At 40.3% G+C, this 21,358-nt stretch overlaps 1 protein-coding gene across 35 annotated transcripts in view; it reads left to right on the plus strand.

The window, feature by feature from the left end:
- LOC510377 (nuclear body protein SP140-like protein) overlaps positions 1 to 21,358 on the plus strand; it is an 81,158-nt gene that overhangs the window by 7,409 nt on the left and 52,391 nt on the right. For 19 of the 35 annotated variants that reach the window (XM_059879223.1, XM_059879227.1, XM_059879222.1 and 16 more), the window contains 7 exons: positions 7,886 to 8,063; positions 9,427 to 9,595; positions 11,850 to 11,933; positions 14,146 to 14,229; positions 14,625 to 14,708; positions 17,739 to 17,807; positions 18,837 to 18,908. In XM_059879223.1, coding sequence (XP_059735206.1) covers positions 7,886 to 8,063; positions 9,427 to 9,595; positions 11,850 to 11,933; positions 14,146 to 14,229; positions 14,625 to 14,708; positions 17,739 to 17,807; positions 18,837 to 18,908 — 740 coding nt within the window. The remainder of the gene's footprint in view (positions 1 to 7,885; positions 8,064 to 9,426; positions 9,596 to 11,849; positions 11,934 to 14,145; positions 14,230 to 14,624; positions 14,709 to 17,738; positions 17,808 to 18,836; positions 18,909 to 21,358) is intronic. The other 16 variants (XM_059879237.1, XM_059879236.1, XM_024981963.2 and 13 more) reach the window with 3 other exon arrangements.

The raw sequence follows: 21,358 nt of genomic DNA on the forward strand, positions 1-21,358 counted from the left end.
TATACATTAACATATTTTGTCTCTCCTATTTTCTTTGTATTTCCCTAAGAATTTATTAAATAGAGCCTTTCAGCTCTTTCAGCTATCAGATCAGATCAGTCGCTCAGTCATGTCCGAGTCTTTGCAACCCCATGAATTGCAGCACGCCAGCCCTCCCTGTCCATCACCAACTCCCAGAGTTCACTCAGACTCACGTCCATCGAGTCAGTGATGCCATCCAGCCATCTCATCCTCTGTTGTCCCCTTCTCCTCTTGCCCCCAATCCCTCCCAGCATCAGAGTCTTTTCCAATGAGTCAACTCTTTGCATGAGGTGGCCAAAGTACTAGAGTTTCAGCTTTAGCATCATTCCTTCCAAAGAAATCCCAGGGCTGATCTCCTTCAGAATGGCTGATCTCCTTGCAGTCCAAGGGACTCTCAAGAGTCTTCTCCAACACCACAGTTCAAAAGCATCAATTCTTTGGTGCTCAGCCTTCTTCACAGTCCAACTCTCACATCCATACATGACCACAGGAAAAACCATAGCCTTGACTAGATGGAACTTTGTTGGCAAAGTAATGTCTCTGCTTTTTAATATGCTATCTAGGTTGGTCATAGCTTTCCTTCCAAGGAGTAAGCATCTTTTAATTTCATGGCTGCAGTCACCATCTGCAGTGATTTTGGAGCCCAGAAAAATAAAGTCTGACACTGTTTCCACTGTTTCCCCATCTATTTCCCATGAAGTGGTGGGACCGGATGCCATGATCTTCGTTTTCTGAATGTTCAGCTTTAAGCCAACTTTTTCACTCTCCACTTTCACTTTCATCAAGAGGCTTTTGAGTTCCTCTTCACTTTCTGCCATGAGGGTGGTGTCATCTGCATATCTGAGGTTATTGATATTTCTCCCGGCAATCTTGATTCCAGCTTGTGTTTCTTCCAGTCCAGTGTTTCTCATGATGTACTCTGCATATAAGTTAAATAAACAGGGTGACAATATACAGCCTTGATTAACTCCTTTTCCTATTTGGAACCATTCTGTTGTTCCATGTCCAGTTCTAACTGTTGCTTCCTGACCTGCATACAAATTTCTCAAGAGGCAGATCAGGTGGTCTGGTATAATCCTCACTTATTATTATACTGGAGCCCTCTTGATGAAGAGGTAAGGTACAGAGAAAACATTCTTTAGTCTTATGATTAAATTCCAATCTTGTAGAGGAACTGTGTTCCTAGACTGTAATTTTTAGAACGACTTCTTAGATATTTTCTCTTTCCTCACTCCATTAAATGATATAGAAGCCTAGAAGGAGCTGGATTTTGAGGTAATTGCCCTTCCCCTGGGTCCCCAGGAGTTTCTCATTCTCATGTAAATCCACATTCAGTCTCCATTTAAACTTACCATTTAAGTGTTTCTGTGGTCTATGACTCTAAGTGGCTTCTATTCCAGATAGCTGATTTCATCTGTAATTCCCTGGATTTGTCTATCAATCAGTTTTGGGGGTGACAGTTTGCCCTATCACTTCAGTTTTCCTGTGTGTACATGAAATGCATTGATATTCAGGTTGTTTAGCTTTTTTCTTTTTGTAAGGATGTCAGTGATGACTTCTTAGGTCTTTGCATTGTTAGAACTGAAACCAAAAATTGAACTTTTAAAACCACTACAACTTAGATTTTTTTCCTTAAAACTTTTATATTAAAATTATGGTTCTATTGTAATATTATCTTATAGCCAGAACATGCAACCTATTTAATATCTCCTTATTATTATTTATTTAGATCAATTCAGGGCCCAATATTTGGTATGCTCTTGTGTTTATGACCAAGTTATTAATACATATATTTTGCAATTTTAAAAACTTATATCCCATATATCTTTTAAAATACACTTGTGGAGTTGAAAATTTAAAGTAAAAATTTTTAACAACCTTGAAAGATTTGCCCATTGGTAGTCTTAAATGTTATTAAAATACAGATATTGTGAATTTTGCTCTCTGTCTTGTTTGCAATTCTTTACTATTAGTCACTTGCCCATTTTTTTACTTTTAACATTTTTAATGTCACTTTGTTGTTGTTGTATCTTTGGTAGTTGTATCACAGCTAAATTGTATCTTTGACAGATGAAAATTTCATCTACATAAAATGACGCATATCTTCTTGCTTATAAATTTTGAGGGAACTTTTAATATCTAATGCTTCTCCATTTTTCTCCATTTAAGAAACACTGTATGTTTTCTTTACTTTTATCTTTTGTAAGATTTATAGTCTCATTTTCATTCTATTTGTTACCCTTATGATTTCTAATTAATTCTCAAGTATATGTTTCTCTAATTCAACACATCAAATGTGAAGCCAGCCCATTTGAGTTTAGTGTCTTTGAAATAAATAATTTAACATAGTTTTTTAACTTGCCCATATTTGGTTTGTTAAAATTTTTAATATACTCTGAAGTTTTTTATTAAGTTTACTCTAAGTTTAGTGTAAGTTTACTGCGTTTATTACTATATGCAATATATATCCTCTCTTTCTAGAATAGGTCTTCTGAAATTTTTTTTGTTTTTGAACCCTCTATATTCTGAAATATTATTAGGAATTCCAAAGAATTAGCTTTTGCTCATGTAGATTATACCCATTAATATTTACTGTATGAGAAAGTAGAACTTTGGACAATTAAATATATTTATTTACTCATTCATTTAATAATAATAATGATGGTGAGAACTCATTACTTGCTAACATAAATGACATATTTTATGAAAAATAACTATGTCTTCTAAAATAAACTGGTGAGATTAGCGATGTTCACATTTTTGCAAATCTAATAGCTGATTCTGTAGAGAACAGCTTGATTCTCCTATCTGCTTCTTCATTCAATCTCTTGTGATACCACTGGCCATGTATTCTCTGGAAAAATTTACTATACATTTGTAAGAGGATGAGAGAAAAAAGGGTAAATAACATCTTATATGAAAATAGTTTTGGCTTTGATGACACCTGAAAGGGTTTTGCACAAAATCCCCAGGGTCCCCAGATCACACTTTGAGAATTACTGTTGTAAAATAATTTTGAGATGTACTTTCTGTTTTCAAATGAAATTTACAGTTTTTAGACATTAGTATTTTAGCTGTTTTTAGTAATGCCTTCCACTTCTTGTATAACAGAACTTGCTGGTATTGATTTCCTGATTCTCTTATTATAAACATCAGCAAATAATTTGTCCCAGACCATGTGTCAGTAAGATTGGAGTAGATTATTGTATTGTAATGAGCTTCCCCAGTGGCTTAGCGGGTAAAGAATCCGCCTGCAACACAAGAGCCATAGGAGATGCAGGTTCGATCCCTGGGTTGGGAAGATCCCGTAGAAGAGGAAATACTGACCCACTCTAGCATTCTTGCCTGAAAAAAATCCCATGGATCAAGGAGCCTGGTGGGCTACAGTCCAAAGGGTTGCAAAGCATGGGACACGACTGAGCGACTAAGCACCACAGCACATTCCTTTGGAACAGACAGTTCTAAAAATCTCACGGGTCCCTGGCTGCTTCAGGGACTCCTCATCCTGGACTGTCTCCGACTGGTGGAGAGCCACCATCTGAAATGACAGCCATCACAGCAAGCTGAGGTACGGTGAGCATGACTCACGTGCTGGCTCCGAATTCCTCTCCAAAGTGACACCCATCAGCACAAGAAGGCAAGAAGGTGCAACCCTACCTTTGCCCAGAAGGAAAGAACTTTGAGGGCTTCCCTGGTGGCTCTGATGGTACAGAATCCGCCTGCAATGCAGGAGACCTGGGTTCGATCCCTGGGTTGGGAAGATCCCCTGGAGGAGGGCGTGACAACACACTCCAGTATCTTGCCTAGAATTCCATGGACAGAGGAGACTGGCAGGCTACTACTGTCCATGGGGTCACAAAAAGCTGGACACGACTGAGCAACTAAGCACACACACACAGAATATTGAACACTGAAGACTGTGTGACCAACACAGAGCGCGCGCGAGTGATGTGTTTTCTGAGCCTTGGTACAGCTATTTTTCCTTCACATTTCACACACGAATGACTGAACAGGGCATATATGTTTTACTCATTTCCTTTTAATTCTGAATCTACACACTAGCATAACTATTTTAGACAGTCAGATGTTTCAAATTTGCTTTCCCTTTCTCCTTTACAATTTTTTTCCAGCTATGTTCTGGAAAAATTCTGTTGTCTTTATTTTATGATCATTTGAGTTAAACTTTAAAAAAAAAAAAAAAATTCAGTAATCTTTTAAAATTTCCAGGCCCATTATCTTATTTTCTGGTCTTTTCTTCTTGGCATCCTGGACATAATATCATCTCTTCTGTGTATTTTTTAAAGAAACTCTGTTTCCTGTAACATTTCTATTTATGCTGGAGTAATTTTTGCTCTCTGATCATCTTGGTCCCACCCTTTCATGCTGTTGGTTTCCATGAACGGCTGTGGTCTATAATTGTTCATTCTTAAGGGCAAGGCACTGATAAGCTAGCTTGGGACTCCGTTTAATGAGATGGGCTTGAAAACTTGTGGCTTTTCTGGGTGGATCCCAAATGGCCAAAGGCGAAGAAGTTTTTTCCCTGAGTCATTTGCAGTTTCCTTAAGAAGGAACCTCTAGTCTCCTGCCTAGATGGAGAAGTTCTGTGTCGGGGTCAGGGAGGAGTAAGGGAGCACATTGATTTATATTTTCTCCTTTCAAACAACCCCTCTGTTTTCATTCTTGTGTCTTCTTCACTGCCTGCTCTACCTCCCCAGGGGCCTCTAAGGCACACTAGGCCTCTCTCTGACCCCTGGGAGCATCCACCACCAGTAATAGTGATGAACGTTCTGACCACTTTTTCAGACTTTGGTTTAAGTATCCCATCTAATCCTTTTATCTTAGTCATTATGACTTTAATTCCTTTACTAATGTTTTATAGGACTCTCTAGCGAGAGAGGAGGAAAAGCACTTGTTTTCAATCAACTATCTTTAACCAGAAGTCTTTTTCATTTTTTAAGGAATTCAATGAAGAAATGGATTTTTTTCTATCATGATGTGTATTTGGAGAATGGGAAATTCCAGTGACCCTCTTACAGTGGGATAAAAAATATCCTATGAGTCTATGTACCTTTTAGCAACACCAAGAAGTGGATTAAGAAATTATCAGCAAGGGAAACAATTTATCAAGCAAGAATCAGAATTACAAAGCTTTTCGAGTACTAAAATTACTTCTCAGAGATGTGGTTATGTCTGAAATCCAGAGCTCTTATAGTTCTTAGTGCATATAACACTTCCACAGACAGGTTAAGATACAGAACAACCCTGTCCTAGTTTTGAATATTCATACACACCTCTATATTAGACCAAAGAGAACGACATATTCTCAACATTTAATTGAAACTTTATCAGATAAAAGTCTTTGACCTAATGTTATGATGTGGAATGCCATTCCTGCCTCTGCAGTTACAGATGGGAGTGGTTTATTTCTCTTATACCTTCCAGAGATTTCTTCTATTTGTTATTAACTAAGAAGACTTTCAGTTCAGTGGTAGATTCTGTAGTATTATCTCAGTTTATTTTTTATTTCTTTGTAACTTTTTTTTTGATGATGTGTATTTGTCAGAATTCTTCAGAGAAACAGAACCAATAGGCTGTATTGTGTGTATGTGTGTGTGTGTGTGTGTGTGTGTGTGTGTGTGTGTGTGTGGAAAGAGAGAGAGATCTATTAATAAGGAATTGTCTCACACAATAATGGAGGCCAGCAAGTCCGAAGTCTGCTATGGGCCAGCAGCCCAGAGACCCTGCAGAGTCTCTGAAAGGAGTCAGCTGGAGAATTCCTTCTTAGTCAAGGAGGTTGGTCTTTTTGTTTTATTCAGGCCTTCAACTGATTGCATGAGGCCCAGCTCACATTATGTAGGGCAAACTGCTTACTCAAATTTCACCAATTTAACGTAAAATAGTAGTCTTATCCTCCCAATCCCTCCAGTTTGACACTTAAAATTAACCGTCACAATATCATTATAAATTCCTATAAAGTTTTATCATTTTAAATTTCAGTGTTTTCCAAAGAGAGTTTGGGTGAAAGTCTCTTTACGGTAGTTGTAAGTAGCACAGGGTGAGCTCTTTAAGGTTCAGGTCTTCCTTAAGCCCAGGGTGTTCTTCCACTACACCCTCGATTATTCTCTAAGTAGATTCCATCTATTCTGGCCCTTCCACAAGAGCATAGTTTTATCCATGTGGACTCTCCACTGAGTATCTATCATCAAAAAGGCAAATAACACATGTTGGTGGGGATGTAGAGAAAAGGGAGCCTTCCTATATTGCTGATGTAAATTGGTGCAGCCGTTGTAGAAAACAATATGGAACTTCCTCAAAAAACTAAAAATACAATATGACTCAGCAATTTCACTCTTGGGTATATATCTGAATAAAGCAATAACACCAATTTGAAAGATATATGCACCCCAGTTCTTCTAGCAGCATTAGTTGCCATTGTCTTTATATATATATATGGCTTCCCTGGAGCCTCAGATGGTAAAGCATCTGCCTGAAATGCAGGAAACTCGGGTTCAATCCCTGGGTCAGGAAGAATCCCGTGGAGAAGGGAATGGCTACCCACTCCAGTATTCTTGCCTGGAGAATCTCATGGACAGAGAAGTCTGGTGGGCTACAGTCTATGGGAGTTGCAAAGAATCGGAAATGACTGAGTGACTAGCTTTCTTTTCATATATATATTAACTTTCTTTTCATATATATATATATATATTCCATATGTATATGGAATACTGTGTGCTGTGCTGTGCTTAGTCACTCGATCTTTGTGACCCCATGGACTGTAGCCCACCAGGCTCCTCTGTCCTTGGGATTCTCCAAGCAAGAATACTGGAGTGCGGTGCCATTTCTTTTTCCATGTGGAATACTACTCAGCAATAAATAATGAATGAAATTTTGCCAGTTGCCACAACATATATGGATACTAAGTGAAGTAAGTCAGACAGAGAAAGATAAATACTGGATGATATCACTTACATATGGAATCTAAAAACTACAATCAACTAATGAATATAACAAAGAAGAAGCAAATTCATAGATTTAGAACTCAAACTAGTGATTACCAGTGGGGAGAAATGGGGGAGAGGGAATTTAGAGTGGAAGACTGGGAGATACAAACTATTGAGTGTAACATAGGCTGCAACGATGTATTGTACAACATGGGGAATTATAGATAGTATTTTGTCATAACTGTAAATAGAATGTAACCTTGAAAAATTGTATAAAAATACATGCAGTGAATATTCATGTAGAAAAAAGAATCGTCATTATAATATACCATTTCATATATAAAGCATTCAGAAGCTATAAAAAAAAGAAAATAAAATCTAAGGAAAGTTATGACCAACCTAGACAGCATATTAAAAAGCAGAGACATTACTTTGCCAACAAAGGTCCGTCTAGTCAAGGCTGTGGTTTTTCCAGTGGTCATGTATGGATGTGAGAGTTGGACTGTGAAGAAAGCTGAGCACCAAAGAGTTGATGCTTTTGAACTGTGGTGTTGGAGAAGACTCTTGAGAGTCCCTTGGACTGCAAGGAGATCCAACCAGTCCATCCTAAAGGAGATCAGTCCTGGGTGTTCATTGGAAGCTGAAACTCCAATACTTTGGCTACCTGATGCAAAGAGCTGACTCATTTGAAAAGACCCGGATGCTGGGAAAGATTGAGGGCAGGAGGAGAAGGGGACGACAGAGGATGAGATGGTTGGATGGCATCACCAACTTGATGAACATGGGTTTGGGTGGACTCCGGGAGTTGGTGATAGACAGGGAGGCCTGGTGTGCTGCGGTTCATGGGGTTGCAAAGAGTTGGACACGACTGAGCGACTGAACTGAACTGAACTGAGCTTTCATATCATGTCTTTGTTTTTCAGAATGATCACAGAGGACCAGAACCTGGAGGAGCAGCACCTAGAGGAGCAGCTCTGCTATGAGTTCATATTCATGCTCTTCAAAGAAAAGAAGGTGGAGATCGCAGGTGCCATACTAAAGCCATTTCCTTTCCTCATGGGCCTGCGAGATCGGGGCTTCATCTCTGAGCCAATGTACCAGGTAAGTGAGGGGAATTCCCTCTTGATAACCAGACCCACACTATCTTCTGCCAAATTTAAAATGCAATGAACAGGCTAAAGGGCCTCCTTTGAACAAGGACCTTCGCCATCCTGCCAGTTAGGAGGGGATAGGAGAAGCAGCATCACAGACAATATTCCTTCTTCTGTCGTAAATGGGAGAGGGCCATGGCAATGGAAATGTGGCAACACTGGAAATGGGAATGAGACACAGGTGGGAGCGTCTTAGATCCACTGACACAATGTAATAACAATAACAAAATTAAAGTGAAGAAGTGAGTTGGGCAACATTTCATCACAAAGCCCTCTTCTTTTACACGCTTGAATCTGAAGTGAGTGAACTCACAGGGAAGTTGTGTCACGCTAGGATGAATTCGGAACACGGTGCTTGCTGCTGTCTCTTGCTGACAGTTTGTTGTTCTTTAGACATTTCTGGATGCAGAATGCGCTCTGGGCCTTCCTGGGAATCTGGGGGCAAGTCATCATTTTGTCTTTGTGATTTTTCTTCGCCCTTTGGCCGTATTCATAGGAGTGGAGAGTGGTTGCCAGGTTTCCTGGAAGCGAGGGCAGTGCTTATTGTCTGGTCAACAAAATGGCTGCTCAATACCAGTAAGGACCACTCCTGAAGTGTCCTGGCCAGGCTCTTAAAGTCCCCACACCACCTTCAACTTTGAAGTTATTTTTATTCTACAGAATTGCTCTCTTAAATGGACATCAGTGTCAAAGAGGCAGGTTAACAAAATAAGAGTCTATTTTTACAATGGAGGATATTTTAGATGTCATCCAAATATATGTAGCGAAAGTGAAAGTCGCTCAGTGGTGTCCGACTCTTTGCAAACCTGTGGACTATACAGTCCATGGAATTCTCCAGGCCAGATACTGGAGTGGGTAGCCGTTCCCTTCTCCAGGGGATCTTCCCAACCCACAGATTGAACCCAAGTCTCCTGCATTGTAGGTGAATTTTTTACCAGCTGAACCACAAGGGAAGCCCGAGAATACTGGAGTGGACAGTGGTGCTGGTGGTTTAGTTGCTAAGATGTGTCCGACTCTTGTGACCCCATGGACTGTAGCCCGCCATGCTCCTCTGTCCATGAGATTCTCCTGGCAAGAATACTGGAGTGGGTTGCCATTTCCTTCTCCAGGGGATCTTCCCAATCTAGAAATTGAACTGGGGTCTCCCCTGCATTGCAGGCAGATTCTTTACCAACTGAACTATCAGGGAACCAGTCCAAATATATGTAACATTCTAACACTTCACCAGGGAACAAATTTGTTTATTTCTGATCTGAGTCTCCCATAACCCATACACTCAAAGCTACATAATTCTCCATTCAATATTTTTTAAGGATTTTCAAGAAGCTTGTAGAAATCTGGTCCCTGTGGAAAGAGTGGCGTATAACGCTCTCGATGAGCTGGAGAAGAAATTTGACAAGACAGTTCTGGAAGCCCTGTTCAGCAAGGTTAACCTGAAGGCCTATCCTGATTTACTTCAGATTTGCAATAACTTCCAAAACGGTAATTAGAGCTTTCAACAACTTTTGGGGACTCAAGTCTGCTTCATTCACTGATTCGCTCATTCACTTTTCATATATTTGCAAGTTATTTTACTGAGTGACTACCTAGTGGCAGGTAAAATGGGAAAGAAAACACACATCATCTGGGTCTCCATGGAGCTTACTCGTAATAGGGGTGACACCTTAACCCAGTAATGCCGCAAATGATTGCTCAGCCAGGATCTATATTTGAAGCTGAGAAGCATAGGATTTGAGTCTCTACTTTTTTGGAGGGAGGCATGAATTATGCCCTTTTGTTGGAAAGGAGGGAGCCTTCCCTAATACTTGCAGACACGCTCAAAGACAAAACGATTTTCTTTGTAGGAAAAAATGTGTCATTCGGGGCAGTCGCATGCCAACTTCTTCCCCTAACAGAGTGGAGAACTTGCAGGAGAAGGCCGGCACCTACCCATGCATTGGGGAGGGGCAGCATGGGAAAGCTACATCAGGAAAAAGAGACAGTAGGCTTGCAGAACCATGTGGCTACAAAAGGGAGCGTGGGCGGGAGGTTTTGGAAGCCCCTTCTGGAAAGGGGAGTTGCAGGGGATTTTAGAAGGTTGGACATCCTGTGCTAAGGAATTTGAAATTTATTATTTGAGAAATAAAGAAGTAATATAAGATTTTTGAGCAGAGATAAAGTAAAAGAAGTCAGTATAAAGAATGGGATGTGTTTATTTGTGAAAATTATGTCTTGTAAAATAAGAGCTATCTCATTTCCACAGTGCTATATCGAAGCCCAAAAAAGAAATAAAGAAAAGCCACAAATTTCAAGTTAATACTATATTTGTAACCATGGTGTCCTCAGGCCACGGGTAGGAAGGGAAAGGTGGTTACCTTTACTGCCCACATCTCAGGGGCTCTGACCTTCTCCCAATACTGTAAGGATTCTTCTCCTTGGACCCCAGCACCCACATCACGTGTGTTAATTTCTGGGGCTTCCTGTGCTGAGACGTCCTACCCACCAGGCTTGCCATTGCCAAGCTCCTGGTGTAATGCAGCTGCCCACCTGCCCCCAGAGGAGGTTGTTGCTGGTACCGTCCAGGCCCAGCTGTCCACAGGAGCTTAGGATCTGCAGCCCGGAGCCAAGATGCTGGTAGGAGGGGTCAGAGAAACACCCCCACTCCCATCACTGAAATGCCTGCTTCTGGAGCCTCCTTACATTTCTAAAACCTCTCACCCACACAGCACTTGCCCCCCATGTCCTCTTCCAAAGCTGGCTCGGGCATGAAGTCAAGGTGTCCTGGAGATGGAAAAAGTATCTCTTACTGCCCTGAACCCTCAGTGGGTATTGACCCCCCACCCCCCGCCCCGTGAGGTGTGCTCCTGCCATCCATCCTTCTAGCAGCATCTTCTGTGAGTGTCTTTCTCTATTTCTTGAGTGTTTTTTCCTCATATCTTGTGAGTCTTGCTTTTCCAAGTATGTGTGCTAAGTCACCTTGAAATGCAGTTTTGATGTAAGGGTGCCTTGGCCTGGTTTCTCGTGCTTGTTACCATCTCCTGGGTCACTGGTACAGCTATGGCAATGTTTACTTCCTGTTTGTGCCGTTCATAAAATAGTCGCTTCCTGTCTGTGTCTTTCAGACAGGGTCTTTCCCTGTTTCCTGGATCTCTCCCCACCCATCCCACCCCAGGGAAATAAGAGTTTCTCTTCAGTGTTGTGTCTCTATAACCAGATCTTCTTCCGTGGCTCAAGATCTTTTTTCCTTCTTTCCTTCTTCCCTCCCTCCATTCTTTCCTTCCTTCCTTTTTCTCTTCTTTTTAAAATCTTCATCTTCTAAAGACGTTGGGGCTTTTCTTCTATAACATAGGTCTATTTCTTTAAAAACATCACCTTTCTCTTGAAGAAATCCTTCTGCTTCTTCCCTAGTCTTAGTTGCACATAGAATTTACAAAGCACATTCCACATTTATTATTTATTTTAAATTGGCTTTCATTGTTTCCTGATCATTTGGAAAGGGGATTGACCCCTGTTTACAACTTTCCACTATCTATTCTTTTTTAAACCTTGAGAGGTGTGTTCAGTGTGGAACAGCTGTAAGATTACAGGGGCAACATCAAGTCTCACAGGACTTGAGAGACCCACTGAAGCCCAGGGTTTCCTGAGGGCTGGGAGGTTTTCCCTGAACTGTGGGAGTCAAGGATGTGCCTGGATGCATAGCTGTGAGATGCAACTCGTGGTCCCCATCTGAGATCTCTACTTGTCTTTCTCTTCTCAGCGATTCGTGACAAATTCTATTACCAAATCCTTGATGAAGGAGAGACAAAGGAGATGCTCAACTCACAATTAAACCATGAACAAGGTAATTCTGACTTGACAGAAGCTTGTTTTCTCATCTGCTAAGAAAGAAGGAGATCAGAGGTCAGGAGACCGAGCTCTTGGTGCAGCAGGAGATGAGGAAACCAGAGCAGCAGTGTGTGTGTGGGCTCAAGTAAAGCAACCAGATTTGGAATACAAGAATATTACCAGGCAGCTGTGACAACCAAGAAGGCAGAACGTAAATCTGAGAGAGGTCTCACTAACCGTGAGGCAGAATTAAGGGGAAGAACTGATAGCAGTAACCATGAGTTAGGAATTCAGTGGACCTGGGAAAGAATAAGGGTTTGGTATTATTTGGACTTCTCTGGTGGCTTAAATGGTAAGGAATCCACCTGCCAATGCAGGACACCCAGGTTTGATCCCTGGGTCAGCAAGATCCCCAGAGGAGGAAATGGCAACCCACTCCATTATTCTGGCCTGAAAAATCCCATGGACAGAGGAGACTGGTGGGCAAGAGTCCACGGGGTTGCAAAGAGTCAGACACGACCGAGTGTGTAACATACAGAGATAGAGAAGTCCAAAGAGGAAGCCACTGATGTGTCCAAAGAAGGAACTATTGTAATGTTCGCTCATAATAAAAGAGAGGAAGAGAAAAAGGAGTAATTGTATGCAGAAGAAAATGTGGAGGAAATAGTGTTTTGTAGCAAAGAAGAAAAGGAAAAGGGAAGGAGTAAAAAGGAAAGAAGAGAAGCAAGGGCAGTAATAAATTTCTGACAATAGTTACAACACACAACATCCATGAACCAGTAGACACACGGTCAACAATTGACGTGGATCAACTCGCTTAATGCTCACATATGCAATATGTAATTTTGTAGCCAGTATGCACGGTTTCTAACTTTTTAATCACTTCATTCATATTATTACTAATAGTTATTCATTCTAAGACATTAATTGAAAATTATTGTTTCTTTCTAAGTTACTGTAATTCAAATATTTCTTTATCAGGAGCATCTCACTTAATTCTCATAACAATCCTGTCATAAGGGTTTTGTTACTCCCATTTTTCAGGAGAAGAAACAGAGGTGTGAAGGTAGCTAGAGATTTAGTGAGTGAAAACTCCCTTGAAACCCAGGAAAATTGTCTCCATCCTTAAGCCAAATGGTCAACAGTAAATTTAATTAGTTGTTAAATGTTGGGTTTTTTTTTTTTTTTCCCTTGGAAATGACCAGTGCAAGAAAAAACCACAGAATGGCTTTGCAGAATACCATGAATATGTATCTTTAATTTGTATTTATACCTCAAAGATTACATGTTTTAGACATGCATTAATACATTTATGTAACATTTTGATGTATTTAATAATACTTATTCTTTTGAATGATGACCAATTGCTAAAAGTATAAAATGTACATTAAAAAGTACAAAGTATGTAAAAAATATATTTAGAGATTCATCTACTACTGGGAATAGTGGAAATGAGAATGGGTGGTGGAAGGATTTATAACAGTTATTAGTAAAGAGTAAAAGGTTCATCACATAGAGTGATGGAGAATGTACAAAGAATTCCTATGAATGAATAATAAAAAAAAAAACACACCACCAATTTAAAAAAGTGACAGAAGTCTTGAAGAGACATTTCACTCAGAAGATATAAAATGGCCAATAAGGACATAAGTGAAGTGAAAATTAGTTGTTGGGGAAAAGCCACAACAAGCTACCATTTGGTTATTAGAATCGCTAAAATTAAAAATACTGACAACACCAAATGCTGGAGGGACCTGTGGAGCAACTAGAACTCCTTTATGTATGTTGCTGGTTTGAATATAAAGTCATATAACCACCTTGAAAAACTGTTTAGCAGTCTCTTATAAAGTTAAACATAACTCACCACCCAGCAGTTCCACTCCTAAGTATATTTTCATACGGAATGAAAACATATGTTCATACAAAGATTTGTACAACAATGTTATTGTAGCTTTATTCCTAATAGCTAAAATCTGGAACCAATTCAAATTTTCATCAATAAGAGAGGGAATAAACTGTGATATATTTATTAAATGCAATATTATTCAGCGATATAAGGAATGAACTACTGATATAGGTAACCACAGGGATGAATCTCAGAAACATGTTGAGAAAAAGAAGCCAGTTACAGAAGGACTGTGTGATCATATTGACGTGAGCATCCCTACAGACAAGTCTCTTCTCTGGATACTGCCTGAGTTCTGTCATTTCCTTGTTGCTCTCTTTAGTGTCCTTGGAACACTCACCTCTCCAAATGAACAGTGTAAGAGGATTTGAAAGTATGCCCAGACTACTGCCATATAATAGGCAAGGTAACTATCATTTAATCTGTCAATTTCAAATTAAATACAAAGATTTGTACAACAATGTTATTGTAGCTTTATTCCTAATAGCTAAAATCTGAAACCAATTCAAATTTTCATCAATAAGAGAGGGAATAAACTGTGATGTATTTATTAAATGCAATATTATTCAGCGATATAAGGAATGAACTACTGATATAGGTAACCACAAGGATGAATCTCAGAAACATGTTGAGAAAAAGAAGCAAGTTACAGAAGGACTGTGTGATCATATTGATGTGGCATATGTTTAATCCTTAGTGTAGAAAGAAACTACACTATGTAGGAACACAATCTAATTTTCATTTTCAAATGTCCCACATAGTTGAAGTAAAAATGACACATTTCCTTGTTGCTCTCTTTAGTGTCCTTGGAACACTCACCTCTCCAAATGAACAGTGTAAGAGGATTTGAAAGTATGCCCAGACTACTGCCATATAATAGGAAAGGTAACTATCATTTAATTTGTCAATTTCAATTCTGTATCAAATCTTTGTTTTCTTGTCTTCATGGAAGCAAAGCCTACCTTCTACCTCCTATCCTAAGCCTCTGCCAGATCCCACTTCTACCTGCGCTTACCTGCTCATAGATGGAACAGAGACAATGAGAAAAGGAAACTGAACTCCTGAGTAGGTGGGGCATCCATAGATAGGGAATATAAAAAGAGAAAATGGAAAAAGTATATAAAGTGTAAATATGTGACCAGTTAAAAGAATGGATCCAGTTTTCCAAAAGGAACATAAAATCCTACCCTTCCAGGCTGAGATAGGAGAATTTTCAGTTAGGTTCACAGAATAGTTATGAGAAACTGGGGAACATCATGCCATGTGAGGTTCACGTGGGAGAGCTGGCCAGTTGGAGGTCCCTGGGATTGTAATCAGAGTCCAAGAGGAGAGATTTGGAGATGATGAGAGGGCAGAATTTGGAGGATGAAATCACACAGAAAGACAGAAGTTGAGTAGCACTGAGAGACAGAGGTCAAAGTAAAGTGGGAGGAACAGAAATGGAAGGGGAGCAAGTGTAAGACACAGCAGAGGAGAGATAAACTGAAAAATCTCCAAAGAATCTGAGATAAAATTTGAGAGCCAAAAGTATGGAAAGAGAAAGAGCAAGAGGAAAATATCAATGCTAAAAATTGGGAAAAGTCAGAGAGAAGTACAAGGGCAACTGTGTAGAGAAATAGCTGGAGAATGGATGGAAAACAGGTTGAGTGAAAAGAGGATAAAAGAGAGGAAGAGATCAGGACATTGCAGGCTTGAGGTAAGAGCACTGGGTGTAAGCAACTTAGGGCACAAGTGTTGGCAACATCAGCTGTGAATTTTCAGATCAAACTGTCCTTAATCACCGAAGTGGCACTTGTAAAATACTCAGATTGAAAAAGTCCTCTCCCTGAACATTCCAATGATTCCTAAGACCAAATCACCACCCTAGATTGTCTTCAGAGTGTATTTATCCATGGACTCAAAGACCATCATCTGCTAGACATCAGCACTTGAGTTCTTTCAAGAACCTTGAACTTGGCACTTCAGGACTGAATATAGCTTCTTCATTGCTCAAGCTAGATCTAACTCCTCTTGATCATTCATGTCTCAGTGACGGGTCACTATTGTCTCATGGGTTTTCACATTGGGTGTCTAGGTGTCTCCAGGACTCCTCTTACTCTCAAATACATGCCCATTACTCATCCAGCATAGTCATCTCTCTTCCAGAATAACTCGCACCTGTCCAATCTGTCACACCCTCAAGTCTCGAATCCAGATCTCTGTCATGGTTCTCAAAACAGGCTCTACTCATAACTTTCCTCTAACCTTACTCCCATCAAATGTGTCATTTTTACTTCAACTACGTGGGACATTTGAAAATGAAAATTAGATTGTGTTCCTACATAGTGTAGTTTCTTACTACACTAGGATTTAAACATATGTTCCTCTGAGTGGCATCCACGGTCACCCAAGGTGAGCCCCATGTCTATTTTCCCAGCCTCATCACCTGCCTCCTACATTGTTAATTCAATATAGGATAAACTACCCCCACCCCAGTAATTTTATTTTTTTAATTTGTATCTTTTTCATTTAAAAAATTTTATGGATTTATAGTTGATTTACAATGTTGAGTTAGTTTCAGCCAATCACTTTGCTGATTCAGATGTACATATCTATGTGTGTGTTCAGTCTCTCAGCTGTGTCCAACTCCTGTGACCCCATGGACTGTAGCCCACCAGGCTCCTCTGTCCATGGGATTTTCCAGGCAAGAATACTGGAGTGGGTTGCCATTTTCTCCTCTAGGGGATCCTCCTGACCCAGAGATCAAACCCGGGTCTCCTGTGTCTCCTGCACTGCAGGCAGATTCTTTACCACTGATCCACTAGGGAAGCCCATATATATATATATATATATATATATTCTTTTTTACATGTTCTTTAATTTTACATTATTACAAGATATTTGGTTTTGGTTCCCTGTGCTATATAGTAGGTCCTTGTTAACTATTTGATATATAATAAAGTGTATATATTAATCCCAAACTCTTAGTTTATCCCTCCCCCATAGCCCCTTTGTAACCATAAGTTTGTTTTCTATGTCTGTGAGTCTGTTTCTGTTTTGTAAATAAGTTCGTTAGTATTATTTTTTTTTAGATCTCATATAAGCCATATCATATGATATTTGTCTTTCTCTGACTTACTCCCATGATAATTTTACTTGTTAAATCTCTCTTTCATATCTGAGCCTTTTCATATATTTTTTACCTTATTATGAACTGTTTTCACGTTCCACTATCTTCCACTTAACCACCTCACTCTGGCTAAAGCCTACTTAAAACATACTATCTCAGAGACATTTTTCTAGAGAAAGTTAGGAAAAAACAGTTGAGAGACAAAGAATAGCAGAGAAGGAGCAGCATCAGAAAAATAAGAGAAAAAGCTGCAAGAAAAGAGAAACAGACAGTCCAAGAGACACCAGCAGGAAGAAACAGAGGCAGAGATGGATAAAACACACAGAGTCGATGGAAAGGGAAGAAATAGAAAGAAAATGCAGTATAAAAAAAGGAAGATTGTCCCACAGTGGGTGAATTCCTCATCCCGTAGTGAAACCTGATGAAGCAAAGTTAACCTTCAGATCAGGTTATTTTCTTCTCAGGTGCTGGAGTGGTTAAATAATCTGCCTGTCCATGCAGGAAGCACAAGAGACATGGGTTCAATCCCTGGGTCAGGAAGATCCCCTGGAGAAGGGAATGGCAACCCGCTGCAGTCCTCTTGCCTGGAAAATTTCATGGACAGAGGAGCCTGGTTTGCTATAGTCCATGGGGTTGCAAAAGAGCTGGACATGACTTGAGTGCAATATGGCATGGCATGGCAGGTTGTTTTGGGGAGCAGGGCTTTCCAGTTTCTCAGCCTTTCTTGATTTTCCAGTTATTTTCTTGCTGTGATTCTTCCTTGGTCATAAATTGAAATGCTTATGGGATTGCAATCTTTTCTGCAGAGAACAGCAACGCCTGGGATGAAGAATGGCCCCAGGAAGCCTCGAGCTTCTCACCAAGATATGTGCCAGGTAAGGATGGGGAGGAACTGCCAGCCGAGGGTGTCAGGTGGCTGAATTCACAGCAGGTGTTTATTGAGTGTACTTCACAGTCAAAAGATCTAGAGTGTCCTAGAATCCCATGAGTCCATAACAGCATAAGTAACATAACAGATAGCACAAATATTCCCAGTGCATTCTGCCAGCAATATGCTGGAGAAAAGGGATGTCTCTCACAGCTATGAACAGTAAAAACTTGCATTAATACCTACCCACCTTTTATCTTCTCTAGAGAATAAAACCTCAGTATTTTTCTGTTTGTTTATAATGCTATTATTTTGTTATATGTTGTTTGCTTATATATTATGTTTGCTTATAATGCTAACTTTGGAAACCTCTCTCCCTAAAGAAACATGTCCTCCAGATCAATTGCTTCCAAGTTTAAAGTGCAATTTTTGTCAACCAATAATATTATTTATTATGTGACTATTATTTTTCAAAGAATCTTGGCAAACAAGGCATCATTCTTATCTCCACAAAGTTATGGGTGTAAACAGATGGACTGTTACGTGTTCCTATTGTATAGGTGAAGAAATAGAAGCACTGGAGTGTGTAAGGGTCTTTAGGAGTTCAAAACAAGCTAAACAAGCTAGGGAACCAGCATCCTCAATGACTCACAGTGGTGACTGCTGTGTAGGGCTGGCGGAGAGTCAGAGCAGCTAAAACCTACAAAGAAAGACTGTCACGAGTAGGAAAACTGTTAAAGAATGTTGAAGGGCAAAGAAGAAAAAGCCCAGAGGGTAAAGGCGGTGTGTGATCCTTCATGGCACAGAAACGACCATGTGTGAGGACAGAAAAATGAGAAGAAAGGTGACTGGGGGCTAAAGAGAAGGAAAACAGGCAGAGCAAGGCTCCAGTGGGTCTTCAGTGAAGTCCTTGGAACAACAGTTTTGTTTTCCCAAGGAGAAGCTTACCCGAGCACTGGACATCGGAATTCAGCATCATCCATGGTCTGTTCCCCCATCACAATGTCTGGTTGGTCTTTTCTGTGTTTCTCTTCAGTTTCCTCTAAGCACAAATCTCTCCAAAGGACCAGCAAAGGCAATTCTGAAGAGATGCCCAAACTGAAGCCAGGTAAACGGGCAGCTGGGAAACAATGGAAGTAGTGGCTGACTTTATTTTTTTGGGGCTCCAGAATCACTGCAGATGGTGATTGCAGCCATGAATTAAAAGACTTCTTGGAAGGAAAGTTATGACCAACCTAGACAGCATATTAAAAAGCATTACTTTGTCAATAAAGCTCCGTCTAGTCAAGGCTATGGCTTTTCCAGTAGTCATGTATGAATGTGAGAGTTGGACTATAAAGAAAGCTGAGCGCCAAAGAATTGATGCTTTTGAACTGTGGTGTTGGAAAAGACTCTTGAGAGTCCCTTGGACTACAAGGAGATCCAACCAGTCCATCCTAAAGGAGATCAGTCATGGATGTTCATTGGAAAGACTGATGTTGAAGCTGAAACTCCAATACTTTGGCCACCTGATGCAAAGGGCTGACTCATTTGAAAAGACCCTGATGCTGGGAAAGATTGAAGACAGGAGAAGGGGACGACAGAGGATGAGATGGTTGGATGGCATCACCAACTCAATGGACATGAGTTTGGGTAAACTCAGGGAGTTGGTGATGGACAGGGAGGCCTGATGTGCTGCGATTCATGGGGTCACAAAGAGTTGGACATGACTGAGCGATTGAACTGAACTGAATTAAGTGACCAATGATCTCACTGATTTGTTCACATGTCTGTATGCAAGGAACATGTTCCTCCTCCCTCCAAACACAGATACACCCATTTACTCAGCCTCTGATTGTTTTCTTCCATGTAAGGGAGGCAAGGGGGAAAGAGGGGCTAACAACCTTAATGGAAGGGCTTCTGGGTAGAGAATTTAAGGGCACAGAATAATAAAAATGTAGATTGAGGGCACCACGTGGAGTTGCCTGCTGCTACTGCTGCTGCTAAGTCACTTCAGTCGTGTCCGACTCTGTGCGATGCCATAGACAGCAGCCACCAGGCTCCCCCGTCCCTGGCATTCTCCAGGCAAGAACACTGGAGTGGGTTGCCATTTCCTTCTCCAATGCATGAAAGTGAAAAGTGAAAGTGAAGTCACTCAGATCAGATCAGATCAGATCAGTCGCTCAGTGGTATCCAATTCCTAGCGACCCCATGGACTGAGCCTACCAGGCTCCTCCGTCCATGGGATTTTCCAGGCAAGAGTACTGGAGTGGGGTGCCATTGCCTTCTTTGGGAGTTGCCTAAGTAGGTCTAATTATTTAAAAGTATGTGGAATCTAAGGCTTCATGGGTGGTTCAGTGGTAAAGAACCCGCCTGCCAATGCAGGAGCCACAGAAGCCACGGGTTCAATCCCTGGGTTGAGGAAATGGCAACCCGCTCAAATATTCTTGCCTGGGAAATTCCATAGAAAGAGGAGTCTGGCAAGTTACAGTCCAAGGGGTTGAAAAGAGTCAGATGTGACTGAGCAACTAAACACACATGCATGCCGCATGCACATATGACATCTAAATACTACCAAATTGGAGTTTAGAAGAGAGCAGTCATTATAAACTTGCTTTCCAGGATTGCATAGGATTAATGAAATACTAAGAATAGCAGAGACAAAGAGGAAGTGAATGAAAGAATAAACAGGGATGGATTAAAGACCTAAATGTAAGGCCAGATACTGTAAAACTCTTAGAGGAAAACATAGGCAGAACACTCTGTGGCATAAATCCCAGCAAGATCTTTCTTGATCCATCTCCTAGAGTAATGAAAATAAAGAACAAAAGTAAACATGTACATTACCATATGTAAAATAGATGACTGGTGTAAGTTTGTTGCATGAAGCAGGGCACCCAAAGCCAGTACTCTGAGACAACCCAGAGGGACAAGGTGGAGAGGAAGCTGGGAGGGGGGTTAGGATGTGGGGACTACATATATACCTGTGGCTGATTTATGCTGATGTATGGCAAAAAACATCACAATATTGTATAGTACTTATCCTCCAATTAATATAAATAAATTAATTTTAAAAATTAACAGATACAAAAAAAAAATTAACAGATGGGCCCTTGGTAAAAGTAAAAGTATTTGTGTAGCAAAGGATACCATAAACAAAACAAAAAGACAGCCTTCAGAATGGGAGAACATATTTGCAAAAGAAGCAAATGACAAAGGATTTATCTTCAAAATATGCAAGCAGTTGATGCACTCAATATCAAAAGCACAAACAACCCAGTGATAAAATAGGCAGAAGATATAGACACTTCTCCAAAGGAAACATACAGATAGCCAAAAAAAAACCCAAAACAAAACATGAAAAGGTGCTCAACATAACTAATTATTAGAGAAATGCAAATCAAAACTGCAATGAGGTATCACATCACACTGATTAGAATAGTCATCATCAAAAAGCCTACAAACAATAAATGCTGGAGAGGGTGTGGAGAGAAGAGAACCCTCCTACAGTGTTGGTGGGAATGTAAGTTGGTATGTCCACTTGGAGGGACTTCCCTGGTGGTTCACTGGTTAAAAATC

The sequence above is a fragment of the Bos taurus genome, chromosome 2, assembly GCF_002263795.3.
Source record: "Bos taurus isolate L1 Dominette 01449 registration number 42190680 breed Hereford chromosome 2, ARS-UCD2.0, whole genome shotgun sequence".
In the NCBI taxonomy this organism is placed as follows: Eukaryota; Metazoa; Chordata; class Mammalia; order Artiodactyla; family Bovidae; genus Bos; species Bos taurus.